This window comes from Triticum aestivum, chromosome 5D (genome assembly GCF_018294505.1).
Source record: "Triticum aestivum cultivar Chinese Spring chromosome 5D, IWGSC CS RefSeq v2.1, whole genome shotgun sequence".
Classification (NCBI taxonomy): domain Eukaryota; kingdom Viridiplantae; phylum Streptophyta; class Magnoliopsida; order Poales; family Poaceae; genus Triticum; species Triticum aestivum.
Genome location: NC_057808.1, coordinates 498,734,178 through 498,754,045, shown reverse-complemented (window position 1 = coordinate 498,754,045; position 19,868 = coordinate 498,734,178). Strand labels below are relative to the sequence as shown.

At 47.9% G+C, this 19,868-nt stretch overlaps 1 protein-coding gene across 2 annotated transcripts; it reads right to left on the bottom strand.

Annotated features, from left to right (window-relative positions):
- Nucleotides 1-1,131: 1,131 nt before the first annotated feature.
- Nucleotides 1,132-5,270, bottom strand: LOC123123189 (uncharacterized). 2 transcript variants are annotated; one of them, XM_044543654.1, is made up of 7 exons: nucleotides 4,096-5,270; nucleotides 3,718-3,907; nucleotides 3,039-3,184; nucleotides 2,691-2,810; nucleotides 2,520-2,610; nucleotides 1,830-2,055; nucleotides 1,132-1,711 (listed from the first exon to the last, which is right to left on the bottom strand). In XM_044543654.1, exons 1-7 carry the CDS (start codon nucleotides 5,165-5,167, stop codon nucleotides 1,436-1,438), a joined length of 2,121 nt encoding a protein of 706 aa, XP_044399589.1. In that variant the 5' UTR covers nucleotides 5,168-5,270; the 3' UTR covers nucleotides 1,132-1,435. The 2 variants fall into 2 exon arrangements, with proteins under 2 accessions (XP_044399589.1, XP_044399590.1); XM_044543655.1 differs by having other exon boundaries at nucleotides 3,066-3,184; nucleotides 4,096-5,269.
- Nucleotides 5,271-19,868: the final 14,598 nt, after the last annotated feature.

The following is a 19,868-nucleotide window of genomic DNA, read 5'->3' as shown; positions in this document are numbered from 1 at the left end:
GGCGAAGCCCTGCCGGAGACCCGCTACATCCACCACCACGCCGTCGTGCTGTTGGATCTCCATCAACCTCTCCCCCCCTTGCTGGATCAAGAAGGAGGAGACGTCGCTGCACCGTACGTGTGTTGAACGCGGAGGTGCCGTCCGTTCGGCACTCGGTCATCGGTGATTTGGATCACGGCGAGTACGACTCCGTCATCCACGTTCATTGGAACGCTTCCGCTCGCGATCTACAAGGGTATGTAGATGCACTCCTTTCCCCTCGTTGCTAGTAGACTCCATAGATGCATCTCGGTGAGCGTCGGAAAATTTTAAATTATGCTACGATTCCCAACACCTCGAACAATGGCAAAATCTTGCAACACATCAAATGCCCTCTCAATATCCTTTCGACAAGCTTCTTGTGCTTCGGCAAAAAAATTGTGCTTCTTGATTTTGGGGTCACTAATGGTCTTCATAAATGTTGATGCATATACTGTATTTGTTAAACCCTTCCAGATATCACTCTCACAATCTAACAGAGCTACTGCAGTTTCAGTACGCGGCCAATCTAGTGTAGTGACACGCAATGCCAGCTCAGTTTTTATTTTCCCAGTTGGACCTCAAAAGGCTGAAGCTAATCTGAACCAGAACAGCAAAAAAAAATCCAGTTGGACCTCAAATGGCCAACGAAGCACTTGAGAGAACCAGATCCACCAACAGATAAATTGATGAATTTGTAAATTTTCCTGGTATCATCATCAAGCAGCCCATAACTAGATTACTGTCTCTTTGTTGACAACAGCAATTCGATGAAAACACGATCAGAAAAGAACCACGCACACACGTTGAGATTAATCAGGATCTCACAGGGAGATGGCTGGCGACTGTAAATAAATACTCCCTCTGTCCCAAAATATAAGAACGTTCTTATATTGTGGGACGGAGGGAGTACTTGAAAAGCATCAGATCACAAGAAGGAATTCTGTTATCGGGAGAACTTTTTGTTACAGGTTTTATAGGAGGGGAATAGCAGGGTGTATGAGTGGAGGACATACTACCAGCAGCAGCAAAACCAACTGACTCCTCTAAATTGGCAAATCTGCTGTTGGACTCTAAATTAGCAGCAAAGTCTAATCTCAGAAAAATACTCTATCAAAAAATCTTTAGCACCTGCATTCTAGTATCATGTTTCAACAGGCTTTTCCAGGAACGTGCTAGTGTCACATGCAGACCGACAAGCAGTAGATCAGTGTCAGGAATATTGGACTTGACTTCAGCTAAGTAGAATTTGACTCCTGAAACCTGTCATACATGCCGACATGAAGAGCATAGTCTGCATTAAGCAGAACAAAAAGGGGCATGTGGCTGTTTGCGTCTAACTAAAACGGGACCATAGTGCAAGATAAAAGGCTCCAGGAACAAGCTGCTAACAAATAGGGGTAAACGGAACAGTACTCTACTCTGAAACAGAGCCGTCGCTGTCAACATCTGAGCCGCCGCTGTCGCCATCTGAGCCGTCGCTGTTGTCATCTGAGCCATAGCTGTCGCCATATGAGCCGCCGCTGTCAACATCTGAGCCATAGCTGTCGCCATATGAGCCGTCGCTGCCATCATCTTCTACAGAGGTTTGCTTGAGCTTAGCTCGTTTGCAGATCCAGCCTGCAGCCTCGAGGTCAGCTCCAGCACTTGCCTCTGAGACTCGGGTTGATACTGCTTGCTCCAGGTCTTCAAGCTGATTTTATTTTTCAAAGATGTCATTGTCCTGAATGAGTTCTTCATACGGTACTACTGTACTCGGTTCATGACTAGAAACCAAGCAGGTAAACACAAACGAAATCTAACTTATTTACCTTCTCCTCCAATGCACTCAGTATTTTGTTAGTAAAAAACTCTATAACCTTGGCTGGAAAGGAATTTTCTGAGCCAACTTCAGTAGCAGATGCATCCCCGCCTTTATCAGCCAACAATGCTTGACTGGCCTTTTTCAGGTTCTCTACACGTGACATGCACAATGAGATAGCCTTTGCATCTCCAGTCTTGGACTGCAACTCGAAGGCAAAACGTATGTGTAGGTTTCTTGGGTTGAATTAAGGAAACTGAAAAAGGAAGAACAGCCAAAATCTGCAACATACCAGCATTATCAACATCATCAACAACAACAACAACAACAACAACAACAACAACAACAACAACAAAGCCTTTAGTCCCAAACAAGCATTACCAAACAGAATTATTCTTTGGTGATCCAAGTTGATGATACCCAGTCACCACATATACACTTCTATGTGTCTTCAGGTAAGTAGAGATACCCGTGAAAGATTTCAATCAGCAAACTAAATGAAAAGAATCGATGGATGATACAATGAAAAGGAGTCCCTCAGGCTTTAGCCACCTAATTTTCAAGTTAACTGACTAAGATCTACCCCTAACACCCCAAAGACACACGCAGAAGGATTCAAGTACTGTAGAAATTGGGTTACAGTCATGATGCTTTACTATGTGACAGACAATTTATACTGTTACTGCCAAAAGAAGGATACTGATTGATAATATGACGATGGTCAGGCTCAAGCAAATGCTCCATGTTGGCCAAAGCTTTGAAGCACGCAATGAGTGAGTAGTTTGTGTCTTCTGCAAATAAAATGTGGGGCCATAAGCATCGAGATCATTGAGAAATTAAATGCAGGTGTAACTAAGATGACTGAGGCTACCTCTTTCCACAGAGACTCTAGCAAGAGCAGCAAAGAGTTTATATTTCTCAGTAGTGCTGCCAGGACTCTTCTCAGATATTGCCCTTGCAACATGTAGCATTTTCCAGGCCAGATCCAAATCTGATCAAAAATATTTTACTGAAAAATCAGAATCATCTTTCCATTTAAGTTTTGCTATAACCAATGGTTATCTCAGCATTTAGCATGAGAGGAAGAAATGCACTTCGTCAGCAGGTATGAACAGATAAAGAGACAAGGCCGTAAATCATAATCAGTAACGTTATCAACTACATGTACAGAATAACAATGTTTTCAGTGTATTAAGACTAATTGGGGAATGTGACATACCCTCTGCTATTTCCCTTTCAGTATTACCTTGGGTGGTTGTACTCTTCACTGAATCTTGATTTGATAGTGCTTTTTGTAGCAAAGCACATCCATAATTGTGATACGCACTGCGACACTTTGGAGAAAGTTTACCATGATGTGCCACCCTGTGTGATAACAAAGGTGTAAGAAGGTACTAAAGGTAATATAATTCGAGGTAGAGCATGGGAATCAGAAGTAACCGACACAATATTCCAGGGAGAAGGTACTAACAGTGTTCAATGTTGATTGCATTTTGTAAGTACAGTAGCTTAGTGCTTGTACAGATCATGGGAGTGCAAGTGTCAAGTAGCGTACAATAAGCTGCATTGTGATGAAATATTTACATCCAGAGATACTCCAGTTTGACACTAAACACAATTCACACATCATAACATAAGAAGATCAAGTCAGCTCCCAAGTACAGTTACATAACCACCCTGACCTGATCTGTATAACATTCTAACCCCAACTAAACTCATCTCCCAAAATACATAAGTCAATACTGCAGAGCAACAAATCACATACAAAACATCAAGATGAATCCATAAGAGAAACAAACTAATTGGAACATTGTATCCAACAATCCATATGTACGCACGCTTCAGCTAGGCTTTGGAGTAAGAGTGGCAGGTAGCAGGTAGAAAGGAAGAAGCCTAACCTGATCTCAAGGATCCTGCGTTTGCAGTCTAGAGCGCCTACGAAGTCCTCATCCTTAAGGGCTTTGGACCCCTTGGTGAAAAGCTCATGCACGGCTTTCTCTACCTGCTGCTCCACTTTCTCATCGGCCTCCTCCTCCTTGTCGCCCACTTCCTCCCATCTGCCCCCCTCGGCCACCTCAACGGTTTGATCTGAAAAGAAAAGTGTATGCTGGATTACTATCTCCAACTTCACAGCTCTTTCTTGAGAAAATGCAGCATCACCCACACATTCACATCACTAACAATAATACTTACACTCGTACTAAATGATCAACAATTACAGCAGAGATAACATATACAATCTTAAACAGATTTGAAGATGGAAACAATGCTAGCACCTGGAGTGTAGAAGCTTATGTAGGGAACAGATTGGTAGGGAACGATATTGGAATCGGACATCTTCTTGACTTGGCCTGACTTAAGATCAACCGTCGTGACACCATCGTCTGTCGTCAGATAAAAGGCACCAACTCTATCCTCAAAGCCAATCACACGGAAGAATGAGTTAGAAGGGAGCAGCCTGTGGAGGTCGACGACCCTGCGCCGCATCCATGTCACAGCTCCGTCGGCACCAGTCTGCGTCAACCACAGGCGAAGCCGAGATCCCTGCATACTTGCGCATCCCAGCACGCCTTCCTCTGTTTTCATGAGGGCATACTTATAGCGATGGATGGGTGGCCCGTCGAACTTTGACAGTTTCCGGCTGAAGAGGTCGAAGCACAGAATGAAATACTCATTCGGGTGGTACTCGCAGATGAAGTAGACGGCATTCCCAATGAGGGGCTTGGGCTGGCCTCTCAGGATCTCGATATCAGGGTGGGGGCAAGAGACAACGGGGCTCCAGCTATTCGTCTCCGAAGAGAAGACGGAGGCGTGGGCGCTCCTGTAATCGGTGCCCACGTAGCCCACGAGGAAGGGGCTGCCATGGCAGCCGAGGTGGTCGCAGTCGTCGGCGGCGCAGGCCACCACCCCCACGTCGCAGAGGATGGTGCTGGCGAAATCCGGAGGGGGGAACGACTCCCACTGGCGGCGGCCTACGGGGTCCCACACGATGAGGCTCACGGCGTGGTCATGCTCGGTGATTCGAATAGGGTTTCTGAGGAGGACGAGGCCGTGGCGGGAGTCGAGCACGTGGAGGTCGCGGCGGTCGGGGAAGAGCGGGGGGAAGGGGGAGGCGGCGGGGGACGAGGGCGCGAACCACGGCGTGACGGTGTCGTGGTTCTCGAAGAACCCGAGCAGGGGCGGGGTCCGGTGGACCTCGCGGTAGTGGCGGGCGAACTCGGGGCTGGTGAGGAGGGCGCGCCACGCGGTGCAGACGAGGGAGGCGCGGAAGAGGCACCCGGGGTCGTCCGGAGGGAGGCGGGTGAGGATGTCCACGAGGAGGTCGTGGCACAGCTCCGGCGGCGGCATGGTGCCCGCCGGTGGAATTTTGCGCTCCGGTGGGGAAATGTGGGGAGTCGGGATTGGGGGGGCTGAAAGAGGAGAGAGAGACACTCGATGGGTGGGAGGGATGGTCACGTGAGCCAACAATAAAACAAGACGTCCACCACGCTAGTACTGAAAGTGTTTTTTTTCCAAAGCAACTCTCATAATTATTACTCCTCCGTTTCTAAATAGGGGGCTGATAGGCGCCGGTGCGCGGGCCTAAAATTGGGCCGGTCGCACCCTATCCGTTTGATGGTTCCACTCTAACTGTTCAGATCGTATCTCCTCCTTCGTTCCAACCTTCCCCACCCCGTAGCGCATCCAGAAAAGAAGAGAGCGCAATCGCCGCGCCCGTCGCATCTCCTCCGCTGGGCTGCTCCTTCACGAGATGCGACGGCCACGATCATCGGCGTCGCCGGCCCCGGCAACACCACTTCGTTGTTGCCCGCCGCTCCCCCCCTCCTTTTTCTTAATTTTTTTAGAACGAAGGCTCGCGAAGAGCCCGGCTTTGAATTAACCAAGCCATTAACCGGCCAGGAAATACAAACACACACAAACCACCTCGGCCAAACAATACAAGGGGATACTCTAGGAGGCTTACAACTCAACGGAACGCACAAGCTCAAAAAGAATACAGGAAAACAAAGCTCGATGCTTGTCCTAGCCGAAGACTACAGCCAAACAGACATCTAGGATAGGGACACACACGAGCACGACGAGGACCTGCTTACAACAGAGTGTGGTAAGTGAGCCCGACCAACGCCTAGGTAGAAAGACAACACACATCCCCCGTCTCTCTCGTCGCAGAGGGACCCTTCCCTCTCGCCATGGCTCGCAAGGCGCCGTACCGTCGGACTCGAGAGACGCTCACCCTAGAGCAGGGGAAGTGCAAGCTTCGAGCCTGGAGCAGCCGCAGCACACAACCACTTGAACATTCAAGCACTCCGCGACTGCCGCATTGCCACATCCTAGATCACGTGAGAGCTGCAGGAAAACCACCAGGTGCAGCTACTGAAGAAAGGCAGCAAGGGCATCAAGTAAAACCGACAGGCCATCGAGGAGCATTGCCAGGCAGCCATTGAAGAAAGAACCAGGGTTCCGCCACTAGCGAGGCGCATGGTCCAGCCGGGTAGGGAAACCCTATCCCCTACCGCCGGGTCGAGGCGCCGCACCGCCGGAACTGGACCAGACGCGTCACCGGCAGAGAAACACCACCCATGAAAGAAACGGGGACGCCTTCAGCCGTGCAAAACCTTGTTGACACCGCCGTCACCGGACCACCCAAGCCGCCCAAAGCTCCGACTTTTGAACCCATCACCTGAACGCAACCCTCCCCAGGCGGCGCCCCCAAGGAAGATATGACACACATTGCGCCGTCGCCGCCCAATCCAAGCCAGATTTCGGGCTTTCACCCGTGAGGAGGAACAGGGGTGGAAAGGGGAAGGGCCTCTGCATCACCTCCAAGGAGGAAACGGCGTCCAGGACGTCGCTGCTGCCAGGCCGGCGAAGCTGACCAACGGTTTCCCGCGGCCCAAAACCAGACCATCGGTCACCCACCAACACCAGACCGGCGCTCGGAGGGAAGCCGGCTGGAAGCGGTGGGGACGAGGGAGACAGGGGAAAGGAGCCCGACCTCGGATCTGACGAGGAGGGGAAGACCTCCGCGCCACCGCCGCCACCCGCCGTCGTCTCACCACCCGCGTGGTCGAGGCCGCCGGCCAGAGAACACCCGCGGTCGATGCCAGCCGAGATGGCGCCGCCGCCTCGCCAAGGAGGGCCGCCGCCCCAGATCCGAGGTCCTCCTCAAAGGAAGGAGCGACCGAGGCCTCGCCGCCACCATCACCGACGCCCGCGCGAGCGAATCCGGCGGCTTTCTCAGGTGGCGGCGAGGGAGGGAGTGGTAAGGGAGCGGCGGCGCGAAGGGGAAACCCTAGTCGCCGCCCGTGTCGCCCGAAGCGGACGACGCGGGGGCCGGAGGGGGGGCGATAGTACCCCCCCCCCCCTCCTCGCCCCCTGTCACACGCCCGCCATTGTGTGCCAGCTTCAGCTGCAACTACAGCTCTAACATTGGCTGGTTCCAGTGCATGGCCGTGTGGTTGTAGCAAAATCTCTCACGTTACCGTCTCTGGCTCGCAGCCGCCATCGACTAGCACTTCTGTGATCCAGTAACAAATCGCCAGTCATCAATTGAAGCAAAACAATTGGCCGGTTCCAGCCAACAATAACATCTTGTAGCAAAAATCACATGAAGCAAATTCCACAAACAAAGTCAATGTAGCAAAAAAAACTAACACGTTCCAGCAAAACATATAGCTAGCTCCAGCAAACCAACATCCGCGGTGAGAGGCTTGTCCGGTTTGAACAAAATCACAGGAAGCAAATTTCACCAACAAAGTCGATGTAGCAAAAAAAACAGCTAGTTCCAGCAAATGCATAAAGATGGTTCCAGCTCTACAACACATCGGTTGCAACTCCGCCGGTGAGGATTGCAGCAAAAAAGAACTGTCCCGTTGGCAGCAGTGGCGGTAAGCAGCAGCGGTACTCCGCGGTTCCAGCACCACCGCCAAACGGTTGCAGCTCTACTAGGCGCGGGTTGTAGCACCGCCGTCCTACCACCTGTTCCCCCGTCGCCGCTCATATGCATCACCATCGCATCTCTGCGCCGGCCACCTCGCGCACCATGAGACACAGCGCTCGTCCGGAGAGGAGGGGGGGGGAGGGGTTGAGCAGGGGGCGGGGGCGGGTTCAAGCTTGCAGGGGATGGCCATGATCGGTGAGGAGAGATTAGTGTGTGGGAATCTGGGAGCGATGCGGTGGAGAGGAGTCTGGAGAGATGGGGCGGAGATGAGAGTGCGAGTAGATAAGGCAGACGAGATAAAAAGGATGGGAGGAGATGTAGTGTGTGAGCCCCGACGAGATACATGGCTACGTGGAGGCTGCTGCACGAAGTGAGCGAGCCGGGGCGACCGGCGCAAGCTTGAGCCGGTCGTCCGGCGAGAAACGTTTCCCTTCTAAATATAAGTTTTTTTAGATATTTCAATATGAACGAAACGCAGTGAGTAGTATTCTACTCGAAATATTATCACGTTGATAAATGTCAAAGTATACAAGGCTAACAGTTCTCTATTTTGATAATAGGACACCACTAAGAAATATTTTGACGTCCAGTTAGAAATTCAACTGTATAAATCTAATGGGTCTCAACTAATAAATAAATAATTGCAAAAAAGAACTAATAAAAATTAAAATTAATCTAACGATCTTTAGAAATGAAAAATGGGCCGGGTATATAATATGGTGTATTAATTAGAAAATCAACAGTGTCTCAAAAAATTAGAAAAATCAATAAAAACATATTTGTTACCGGGGTTTAAGCTACAAGGATAAAAATGTTCTCTTTTTTTTGAAAAGGACCTCGGGATTATATTAAAAACCACATATATATGTAGCACAAAGCACCTTGTCGGTGTGAAATCTGGCACACCACGGGTTGATCTACCTTGAGATTGTGAGTTGTGTTCTACCTCTAGGGCTAGGCGAATGTGATTGTGATTCGGTCCCCTTTACGGGCTGAACCCCTTGGCTTATATACACGCCAGGTAGGGTATCTAGGGTTATATGCTCGATATCCAGGGAGATCACATGAAGGCGGTAAGAGATGTCTTGGAGTATACGTTAAATCTTCGGTAGAGGCAACCTCAATCGCGCCTAGGCTCACAACTTCTAGACTCCAACTTGAGAAGCGAGGGCCTATCAGCCCATCCGAGGACTACGGGCCAGACTGGTTAGTACCCCCATATCCAGGACACCGTCATTTTTTAAAAGTAAAAAAATATAACAAAGTCCACAGACCGCCCGGTGAAGACCACACACACCGGAGCGGGTTGAGGGCGTGCCGCCATCGCCGCCACTCCTCCCGGAGCTAGCATCCTTGTGTGGACAACCATGACAGGCGAGAAGTCTTCAACAGAGAACCAGTAGACTTGAGACACATCCATCATCTCCGGTACCGATATAATACGGGAAAACACTCTAACTCATCTGAATGATTTCTGCAAGAAATCATCCTGGTCGTCTGCGCGCCACGCGTCTATGGCCCACCCACGTTGATGCATCTCGTGCTTGGTCAACTACCCCAGTCCCAGCCTCACATCCCGCAGCTCTTCTCATTTTTCTGGAAATCGCACAGGGACCGCACCCCTTTCTTCCTTATCCTCCCACGCGCGACCCTGATGAATCTCGCTGGAATTTCTTTCTGCGACACATCCGGCGAGCGGCACTGGAGGTTTGCGGCGGCCCCTCTCCAACTACAGCCACCACGCTGCCGATGCACGCAACACACTTCATCTCTGTTTCGCAACACCATACAAGCAGCGCCGCTCACCCTCACAGGAGCGGGGCTTCGGTTTCCAACCCTGCCGATCTTTGCAGCAACCCCACTCCCGGTGCAAGCCTCCAATGCTGTAGCATTTTGATTCCTAGAAGCGACCCGAGGATGTAATGGAGCGCCTTCGGGGTCATTGAAGCTTTCGATGTGGTTGCAATTAATGGAGCGTTGCCAGAACTACAGTGGAGCGTAGCGGGGGTCGCCGGGGTTGCAATTGGGCACCGGCGAGGCTGCAATGGAGCTTCGTGGGGGCGTCGCCGGTACTGCACTAAAGCGCCTGCCGAGGTCGACGGGGCTGCAATGGAGCGCCGCTGGGGTTGCCGGGGCTGCAATGGAGCTTCATTGGGTTGTCGTCAGTGCTACGTTGAAGCTATTTGCCCCGCTCGGTGTCACCATGGAGCAGCACCCGGTGGCTCCCGGTGCTGCGATGCGACGATCGTCGGTGGCTCTTGGAGCTGCGATGCAGCGCTCGCCGGCGGCACCGGTGTAGCAAGGTCTCCGGCAGGTGCCACGGACCATGGTGGGTGCATCAGTTCTCTGTGCCGTCGCCATTTTCGTTACAGAGGAGACATGGTGTGGGTAGGAGACGAGAGGAGAACAGACAACGGGATCTGTGTTGCTGAGATCGACGCGGGCACTAGCGCCAGATGGGACGGCTAATTACGTGGAAATCATCCGCCTGATTCATTCCTAGCAGCCGCCTAGGACACCGTCATAATTTGGTACAGGGTATAAGCTACATCGATCACATTGTTTATAGTGTGGCCCCGACAATTCTTCATGGCAACCCCTCGGGTGGATGTGTATAGTACGTTTCTAAGTACGTGGGATGTTGGTTCTCGCAAAGAATGTAGTCGGTTACTCGCAAAATGTATTTTGGTTTAGAGTGTAGAGATGATGGTTCTTCCTGACGATCTCTAGGGTTGTGTCACATGTTTTCGTGTAAGTCGAACAACAGTTCAACGAAGGTGGTACATCGGTTCTTCGCAAAAGAAACTTTTGGTTTACAATGTAGCCCCGACGGTTCTTCATTGCGACCCCTCGTGTGGTGGTTTACGTGTCCAAGTAGGTGGGATTTTGGTTCTCGCAAAAAATGATGTTGGTTACTCTTAAAAAGTATTTCGATTCAGAGTAGCCATGACGGTTCTTCACATACACTTCCGAGTAGTATGGATGTCGGTTTCTCATAAAGAATGTTTTGATAGGCGGTACGTCGGTTCTTCGCAGAACTAATTTCAGTTCCCAATGTAGTTTTGACGGTTCTTCACGGCAGCGCCAAGTGATGTGTCGTATGCTTCCGAGTAGGTCGGATTTTGATTCCTTATAAAGAATTTCCGGTTCCGTGTAGGTGGTAGGTCGGTTCTTCGCAAATTTAATTTTAGTTCCTAGTCCAGTTTTGACGGTTCTTCATGACATGATCCAGTGACGTGTCGTATGCTTTCAAATAGGTTGGATATCGGTTCCTTATAAAGAACGTCTCGGTTCCATGTAGGCGGGACGTCGATTCTTCGCAAATCTAATTTCAGTTCTCAGTGTAGTTTTGACGGTTCTTCGTATGCTTTGGAGTAGGTGGTCTCCAACGTATCTACTTGTCCTAACGTGTTTCCTCTTATTTTGGACTCTAATTTGCATGATTTGAATGAAACTAACCCCGGACTGACGTTGTTTTCAGCAGAACTATCATGGTGTTGTTTTTGTGCAGAAATAAAAGTTCACGGAATGGAACGAAACTTTGCGAGGAATTTTTATATAATATATAAGAATTTCTAGAGCCAAGACCTACCGGAGAGGGCCCCCCCTGGGTGGGCACAACCCACCAGGGCGCGCCCCCCTCTCCTGGCGCGCCCAGGTGAGTTGTCCCCACCTGGTGGCCCTGCAGACCCTGAAACCGACGCTATAAAATCCTATTTTTCTAAAAAAAATGAGGGACAAAGAATTATCGCGATCCACAAGACGGAGCCACCGCGACCTCCCGTTCTTCCTCGGGAGGCCAGATCTGGAGTCCGTTTGGGGCTCCGGAGAGGGGGATCTTCGTTCTTCATCATCACCAACCTCCTTCATCGCCAATTCCATGATGCTCCCCACCGGGAGTGAGTAATTCCTTCGTAGACTCGCTGGTCGGTGAGGAGTTGGATGAGATTCATCATATAATCGAGTTAATTTTGTTAGGGCTTGATCCCTAGTATCCACTATGTTCTTAGATTGATGTTGCTATGACTTTGCTATGCTTACTGCTTGTCACTTTGGGCCCTGGTGCCATGAACCCAGATCTGAACCGTTTATGTTATCATAATTATATCCATGTCTAGATCCGATCTTGGAAGTTATAGTCACCTACTACATGTTATGATCCGGCAACCCCGGAGTGACAACAATCGGGCCCACTCCCGGTGATGACCGTAGTTTGAGGAGTTAATGTATTCACTATGTGTTAATGCTTTGTTCCGGTTCTCTATTAAAAGGAGGCCTTAATATCCCTTAGTTTCCAATATGGACCTGAAAGAGCTGGATATCAACTAGAGGGGGGTGAATAGGCGATTTTTATGAAAGTCTTCAAAACATGGGAGTTTCAAAGACAAGCAATAGAAATGATCCTATTGATATGCAGCGGAAGGTAGACTACACTAGGCAAGCCATAGTCAAGTATTCAAAGAAGTGAAAGCACGAAGACTATTAGCAGCTAGGCGGTATGGATCAGGATGGAAGATAGTACGAAGCCAATCAGAACAAGTCGTCACAGAGTGAAGTCAAACAGATAATGCAAGCAGGCAATGACTTCACGAAGACAAACTGTAAGTAAAGAGAAGGAAGAGATAGAACCATTAGCTTGGAGAGGACAGTGATTTGTTGGACCAGTTCCAGTTGCTGTGACAACTGTACGTCTGGTTAGGGAGGCTGAGATTTAACTCAGAAGACCACGTCTTTGTTGGAAATATGCCCTAGAGGCAATAATAAATTGGTTATTATTATATTTCCTTGTTCATGATAAACGTTTATTATCCATGCTAGAATTGTATTGATAGAAAACTCAGATACATGTGTGGATACATAGACAACACCATGTCCCTAGTAAGCCTCTAGTTGACTAGCTCGTTGATCAATAGATGGTTACGGTTTCCTGACCATGGACATTGGATGTCTTGATAACGGGATCACATCATTAGGAGAATGATGTGATGGACAAGACCCAATCCTAAGCCTAGCACAAGATCGTGTAGTTTGTTTGCTCAGAGCTTTTCTAATGTCAAGTATCATTTCCTTAGACCATGAGATTGTGCAACTCCCGGATACCGTAGGAATGCTTTGGGTGTACCAAACGTCACAACGTAACTGGGTGGCTATAAAGGTGCACTACAGGTATCTCCGAAAGTGTCTGTTGGGTTGGCACGAATCGAGACTGGGATTTGTCACTCCGTGTAAACGGAGAGGTATCTCTGGGCCCACTCGGTAGGACATCATCATAATGTGCACAATGTGACCAAGGAGTTGATCACGGGATGATGTGAGTTACGGAACGAGTAAAGAGACTTGCCGGTAACGAGATTGAACAAGGTATAGGGATACCGACGATCGAATCTCGGGCAAGTAACATATCGATAGACAAAGGGAATTGAATACGGGATTGATTGAATCCCCGACATCGTGGTTCATCCGATGAGATCATCGTGGAACATGTGGGAGCCAACATGGGTATCCAGATCCCGCTGTTGGTTATTGACCGGAGAACGTCTCGGTCATGTCTGCATGATTCCCGAACCCGTAGGGTCTACACACTTAAGGTTCGATGACGCTAGGGTTATAGGGGAAAGATATACGTGGTTACCGAATGTTGTTCGGAGTCCCGGATGAGATCCCGGACGTCACGAGGAGTTCCTGAATGGTCCGGAGGTAAAGATTTGTATATGGGAAGTCCTGTTTTGGTCACCGGAAAAGTTTCGGGTGATATCGGTAATGTACCGGGACCACCGGGAGGGTCCCGGGGCTCCACCAAGTGGGGCCACCAGCCCCAGGAGGCTGCGTGGGCCAAGTGTGGGAGGGGACCAGCCCTAGGTGGGCTGGTGCGCCCCCCCACCAAGGCCCAAGGCGCATGGGAGAGTGGGAGGGGGCAAACCCTAGGTCCAGATGGGCCTTAAGGCCCACCCTAGTGGCGCCCCCCCTCTCCTCCCCTTGGCCGCCCCCCTAGATGGGATCTAGGGCTGGCCGCCAGCCCTTGGGGTGGAAACCCTAGAGGGGGCGCAGCCCCCTCCCCCCCTATATATAGTTGAGGTTTGGGGCTGCCCAAGACATGAGAACGTCTCTCTTTCGGCGCAGCCCTACCCCTCTCCCTCCTCCTCCTCTCCCGTGGTGCTTGGCGAAGCCCTGCGGGATTGCCACGCTCCTCCACCACCACCACGCCGTCGTGCTGCTACTGGATGGAGTCTTCCTCAACCTCTCCCTCTCTCCTTGCTGGATCAAGGCGTGGGAGACGTCACCGGGCTGCACGTGTGTTGAACGCGGAGGCACCGTTCTTCGGTGCATAGATCGGAATCAACCGCGATCTGAATCGCTACGAGTACGACTCCTTCATCCGCGTTCTTGCAACGCTTCCGCATCGCGATCTACAATGGTATGTAGATGCACTCCCCTTCCCCTCGTTGCTAGATTACTCCATAGATTGATCTTGGTGATGCGTAGAAAATTTTGAATTTCTGCTACGTTCCCCAATAGTGGCATCATGAGCTAGGTCTGTGCGTAGTTTCTATGCACGAGTAGAACACAAAGTAGTTGTGGGCGTCGATGTTGCCAATTCTTCTTGCCGCTACTAGTCTTATCTTGTTTCGGCGGCATTGTGGGATGAAGCGGCCCGGACCGACCTTACACGTACGCTTACGTGAGACAGGTTCCACCGACTGACATGCACTAGTTGCATAAGGTGGCTAGCGGGTGTCTGTCTCTCCCACTTTAGTCGGAACGGATTCGATGAAAAGGGTCCTTATGAAGGGTAAATAGAAATTGGCATATCACGTTGTGGTTTTACGTAGGTAAGAAACGTTCTTGCTAGAAACCTATACAAGCCACGTAAAAAAACTTGCAACAACAATTAGAGGACGTCTAACTTGTTTTTGCAGCATGTGCTATGTGATGTGATATGGCCAGAAGATGTGATGAATGATATATGTGATGTATGAGATTGATCATATTCTTGTAATAGGAATCACGACTTGCATGTCGATGAGTATGACAACCGGCAGGAGCCATAGGAGTTGTCTTTATTTTTTTGTATGACCTGCGTGTCATTGAATAACGCCATGTAAATTACTTTACTTTATTGCTAAGCGCGTTAGCCATAGAAGTAGAAGTAATCGTTGGCGTGACAACTTCATGAAGACACAATGATGGAGATCATGATGATGGAGATCATGGTGTCATGCCGGTGACAAAGATGATCATGGTGCCCCGAAGATGGAGATCAAAGGAGCAAAATGATATTGGCCATATCATGTCACTACTTGATTGCATGTGATGTTTATCATGTTATGTATCTTATTTGCTTAGAACGACGGTAGTAAGTAAGATGATCCCTCACTAAAATTTCAAGAGACGTGTTCCCCCTAACTGTGCACCGTTGCGAAGGTTCGTTGTTTCGAAGCACCACGTGATGATCGGGTGTGATAGATTCTAACGTTCGAATACAACGGGTGTTGACGAGCCTAGCATGTACAGACATGGCCTCGGAACACATGCGAAACACTTAGGTTGACTTGACGAGCCTAGCATGTACAGACATGGCCTCGGAACACAAGAGACCGAAAGGTCGAACATGAGTCGTATAGCAGATACGATCAACATGGAGATGTTCACCGATGATGACTAGTCCGTCTCACGTGATGATTGGACACGGCCTAGTTTGACTCGGATCATGTATCACTTAGATGACTAGAGGGATGTCTATCTGAGTGGGAGTTCATTAAATAATCAGATGAACTTCATTATCATGAACATAGTCAAAAGGTCTTTGCAAATTATGTCATACGCTTTAGTTCTACTGTTTAAGATATGTTCCTAGAGAAAATTTAGTTGAAAGTTGGTAGTAGCAATTATGCGGACTGGGTCCGTAAACTGAGGATTGTCCTCATTACTGCACAGAAGGCTTGTGTCCTTAATGCACCGCTCGGTGTGCTGAACCTCAGCGTCGTCTGTAGATGTTGCGAAACATCTGACATACACGTTTTGATAACTACGTGATAGTTCAGTGCGTAATGCTAACGGTTTAGAATTGTGGCACCAAAGACGTTTTGAAACGTCGCAGAACATATGAGATGTTCCGAAGACTGAAATTGGGATTTCAGACTAGTGCCCACGTCAAGAGGTATGAGACCTCTGACAAGTTTCTTAAGCCTGCAGACTAAGGGAGAAAAGCTCAATCGTTGAGCATGTGCTCAGATTATCTGAGTACCACAATCGCTTGAATCGAGTGGGAGTTAATCTCCCAGATGAGATAGTGATGGTTCTCCATAGTCACTGCCACCAAGCTAGTAGAGCTTCGTGATGAACTATAACATATCAGGGATAGTTATGATGATCCTTGAGCTATTCGCGATGTTTGACACCGCGAAAGTAGAAATCAAGCAGGAGCATCAATTGTTGATGGTTAGTAAAACCACTAGTTTCTAGAAGGGCAAGGGCAAAAGGGATACTTCATGAAACAGCAAATCGTTTGCTGCTCTAGTGAAGAATCCCAAGGTTGAACCCAAACCCGAGACTAAGTGCTTCTGTAATGAGGGGAACGGTCACTAAAGCAGTACTACCCTAGATACTTGGTAGATGAGAAGGCAGGCAAGATCGACAGAAGTATATTGGATATACATTATATGAATGTGTACTTTACTAGTACTCCTAGCAGCACCAGGGTATTGGATACCGGTTCGGTTGCTAAGTGTTAGTAACTCGAAATAAAAGCTGCGGAATAAACGGAGACTGGCTAAAGGTGAGATGACGATATGTGTTGGAAGAGTTTCCAAGGTTGATGTGATCAAGCATCGCATGCTCCCTCTGCCATCGAGATTTGGTGTTTGCGTTGAGCATGATTGGATTATGTTTATCGCAATACGGTTATTCATTTAAGGAGAATAATGGTTGCTCTGTTTATTTGAATAATACCTTCAATGGTCTTGCACCTAAAATGAATCTCGATCGTAGTGATACACATGTTCATGCCAAAAGATATAAGATAGTAATGATAGTACCACATACTTGTGGCACTGCTATTTGAGTCATATTGGGATAGAACGCATGAAGAAGCTCCATGTAGATGGATCTTTGGACTCACTCGTTTTTGAAAAGAATGAGACATGCGAACCATGTCTATTGGTATATATGCATGAAGAAACTCCATGCAGATGGATCGTTTGGACTCACTTGATTTTGAATCACTTGAGACATGCAAATCATACCACATGGGCAAGATGACTGAAAGGCCTCGTATCTAGTAAGAACAAGAGAGCCACTTATTGGAAGTAATACATTTTGATGTATGCAGTCCAATGAGTGTTGAGGCATGCAGTGGATATCGTTATGTTCTTACTTCACAGATGATTTGAGTAGATGCTGAGTGTATTTACTTGATAAAACACAAGTCTGAATTATTGAAAGGTTCAAGTAATTTCAGAATGAAGTTGAAGATCATCGTGACAAGAGGATAAAATGTCTGTGATATGATCATAGAGATGAGTATCTGAGTTACGAGTTTGGCACACAATTAAGACATTGTGGAAAGTGTTTCACAAATTAATACTGCCTGGAACACCATAGTGTGATGGTGTGTCCGAACATCATAACTGCACCCTATTGGATATGGTGCATGCCATGATGTCTCTTATCGAATTACCACTATCGTTTATGGGTTAGGCATTAGAGACAACCGCATTCACTTTAAATAGGGCACCACGCAATTCCGTTGAGACGACACCATTTAGAGAAACCTAAGTTGTCGTTTCTTAAAAGTTTGGGGCTGCGATGCTTATGTGAAAAAGTTTCAGGCTGATAAGCTCGAACCCAAAGCGGATAAATGCATCTTCATAGAAAACCCAAAACAGTTGGGTATACCTCCTATTTCAGATCTGGAAGCAAAAGTAATTGCTTCTAGAAACGAGTCCTTTCTCGAGGAAAAGTTTCTCTCGAAAGAATTGAGTGGGAGGATGGTGGAGACTTAATAAGGTTATTGAACCGTCACTTCAACTAGTGTGTACCAGGGCACAGGAAGTTGTTCCTGTGGCACCTACACCAATTGAAGTGGAAGCTTATGATAGTGATCATGAAACTTCGGATCAAGTCACCACCAAACCTCGTAGGACGACGAGGATGCGTGCTACTTCAGAGTGGTACGTGATCCTGTCTGAGATATCATGTTGTTGGACAATACTGAACCTATGAGCTATGGAGAAGCGATGGTGGGCCCATATTCCGACAAATGGTTAGAAGCCATGAAATCCGAGATAAATGGATCTTTGAGAAGAAGACGGACGTGGACGGTAATGTTACCGTCTATGAAGCTCGACTTGTGGCAAAGAGTATTTCCACGAGTTCAAGGAGTTGACTATGATGAGATTTTCTCATCCGTAGCGATGCTTAAGTCCGTCGGAATCATGTTAGCATTAGCTGCATTTATGAAATCTGGCAGATGGATATCAAAACAAGTTTCCTTACCAGTTTTCGTAAGGAAAGGTTGTATGTGATACAATCAGAAAGGTTTTGTCGATCCTAAGGATGCTAAAAGGTACGCTAGCTCCAGCGATCCTTCCATGGACTAGAGCAAGCATCTCGGAGTCAGAATATACGCTTTGATGGAGTGATCAAAGTTTTTGGGTTTATACAAAGTTTGTTAGAAACTTGTATTTACAATAAAGTGAGTGGGAGCGCTACAACATTTCTGATAAGTATATGTGAATGACATATTGTTGATCCGAAATGATGTAAAATTTCTGGAAAGCATAAAGGGTTGTTTGAAAGGAGTTTTTCAAAGGAAGACCTGGATAAAAGCTGCTTACATATTGGGCATCAAGATCTATAGAGATAGATCAAGACGCCCGATGATACTTTCAAAGAACGCACACCTTGACATGTTTTTGAAAGAGTTCAAAATAGATCAGCAAAGAAGGAGTTCTTGGCTGTGTTACAAGGTGTGAGTATTGAGTAAGACTCAAGACCTGACCACAGCAGAAGAGAGAGAAAGGACGAAGGTCGTCCCCTATGCTTTAGACGTAGGCTCTACAGTATGCTATGCTGTGTACCGCACATGTAGTGTGCCTTGCCATGAGTTGGTCAAGGGGTACAATAGTGATCTGGGAATGGATCATATGACAGCGGTCGAACTTATCCTTAGTATCTAGTGGACTAAGGAATTTTCTCGATTATGGAGGTGAAAAGGAGTTCGTCGTAAAGGGTTACGTCGATGCGAACTTTGACACTAATCCGGATGACTCTGAGTAGTAAACCGGATTCGTATAGTAGAGCAGTTATTTGAAATGGCTCCAAGTAGCGCGTGGTAGCATCCACAAGATGACATAAATATTCGTAAAGCACGCACGGATCTGAAAGGTTCAGACCCGTTGACTAATAACCTCTCTCACTAGCATAACATGATCAAACCAGAACTCATTGAGTGTTAATCACATAGAGATGTGAACTAGATTGTTGACTCTAGTAAACTCTTGGGTGTTGGTCGCATGGTGATGTGACCTGTGAGTGTTAATCACATGGTGATGTGAACTAGATTATTGACTCTAGTGCAAGTGGGAGACTGTTGGAAATATGCCCTAGAGGCAATAATAAATTGGTTATTATTATATTTCCTTGTTCATGATAAACGTTTATTATCCATGCTAGAATTGTATTGATAGGAAACTCAGATACATGTGTGGATACATAGACAACACCATGTCCCTAGTAAGCCTCTAGTTGACTAGCTCGTTGATCAATAGATGGTTACGGTTTCCTGACCATGGACATTGGATGTCGTTGATAACGGGATCACATCATTAGGAGAATGATGTGATGGACAAGACCCAATCCTAAGCCTAGCACAAAATCGTGTAGTTCGTTTGCTCAGAGCTTTTCTAATGTCAAGTATCATTTCCTTAGACCATGAGATTGTGCAACTCCCGGATACCGTAGGAATGCTTTGGGTGTACCAAACGTCACAACGTAACTGGGTGGCTATAAAGGTGCACTACAGGTATCTCCGAAAGTGTCTGTTGGGTTGGCACGAATCGAGACTGGGATTTGTCATTCCGTGTAAACGGAGAGGTATCTCTGGGCCCA

Bases quoted from the DNA above. Each gene is read 5' to 3' on its own strand.
- LOC123123189 (XM_044543654.1), bottom strand. From the start codon at position 5,167: ATGCCGCCGCCGGAGCTGTGCCACGACCTCCTCGTGGACATCCTCACC. The intron at 2,611-2,690 runs GTAGCCTCAGTC...TTTTATTTGCAG, and splicing joins TAGAGTCTCTGTGGAAAGAG to AAGACACAAACTACTCACTC. The intron at 1,712-1,829 runs GTAAATAAGTTA...AAATAAAATCAG, and splicing joins TGAGTGCATTGGAGGAGAAG to CTTGAAGACCTGGAGCAAGC.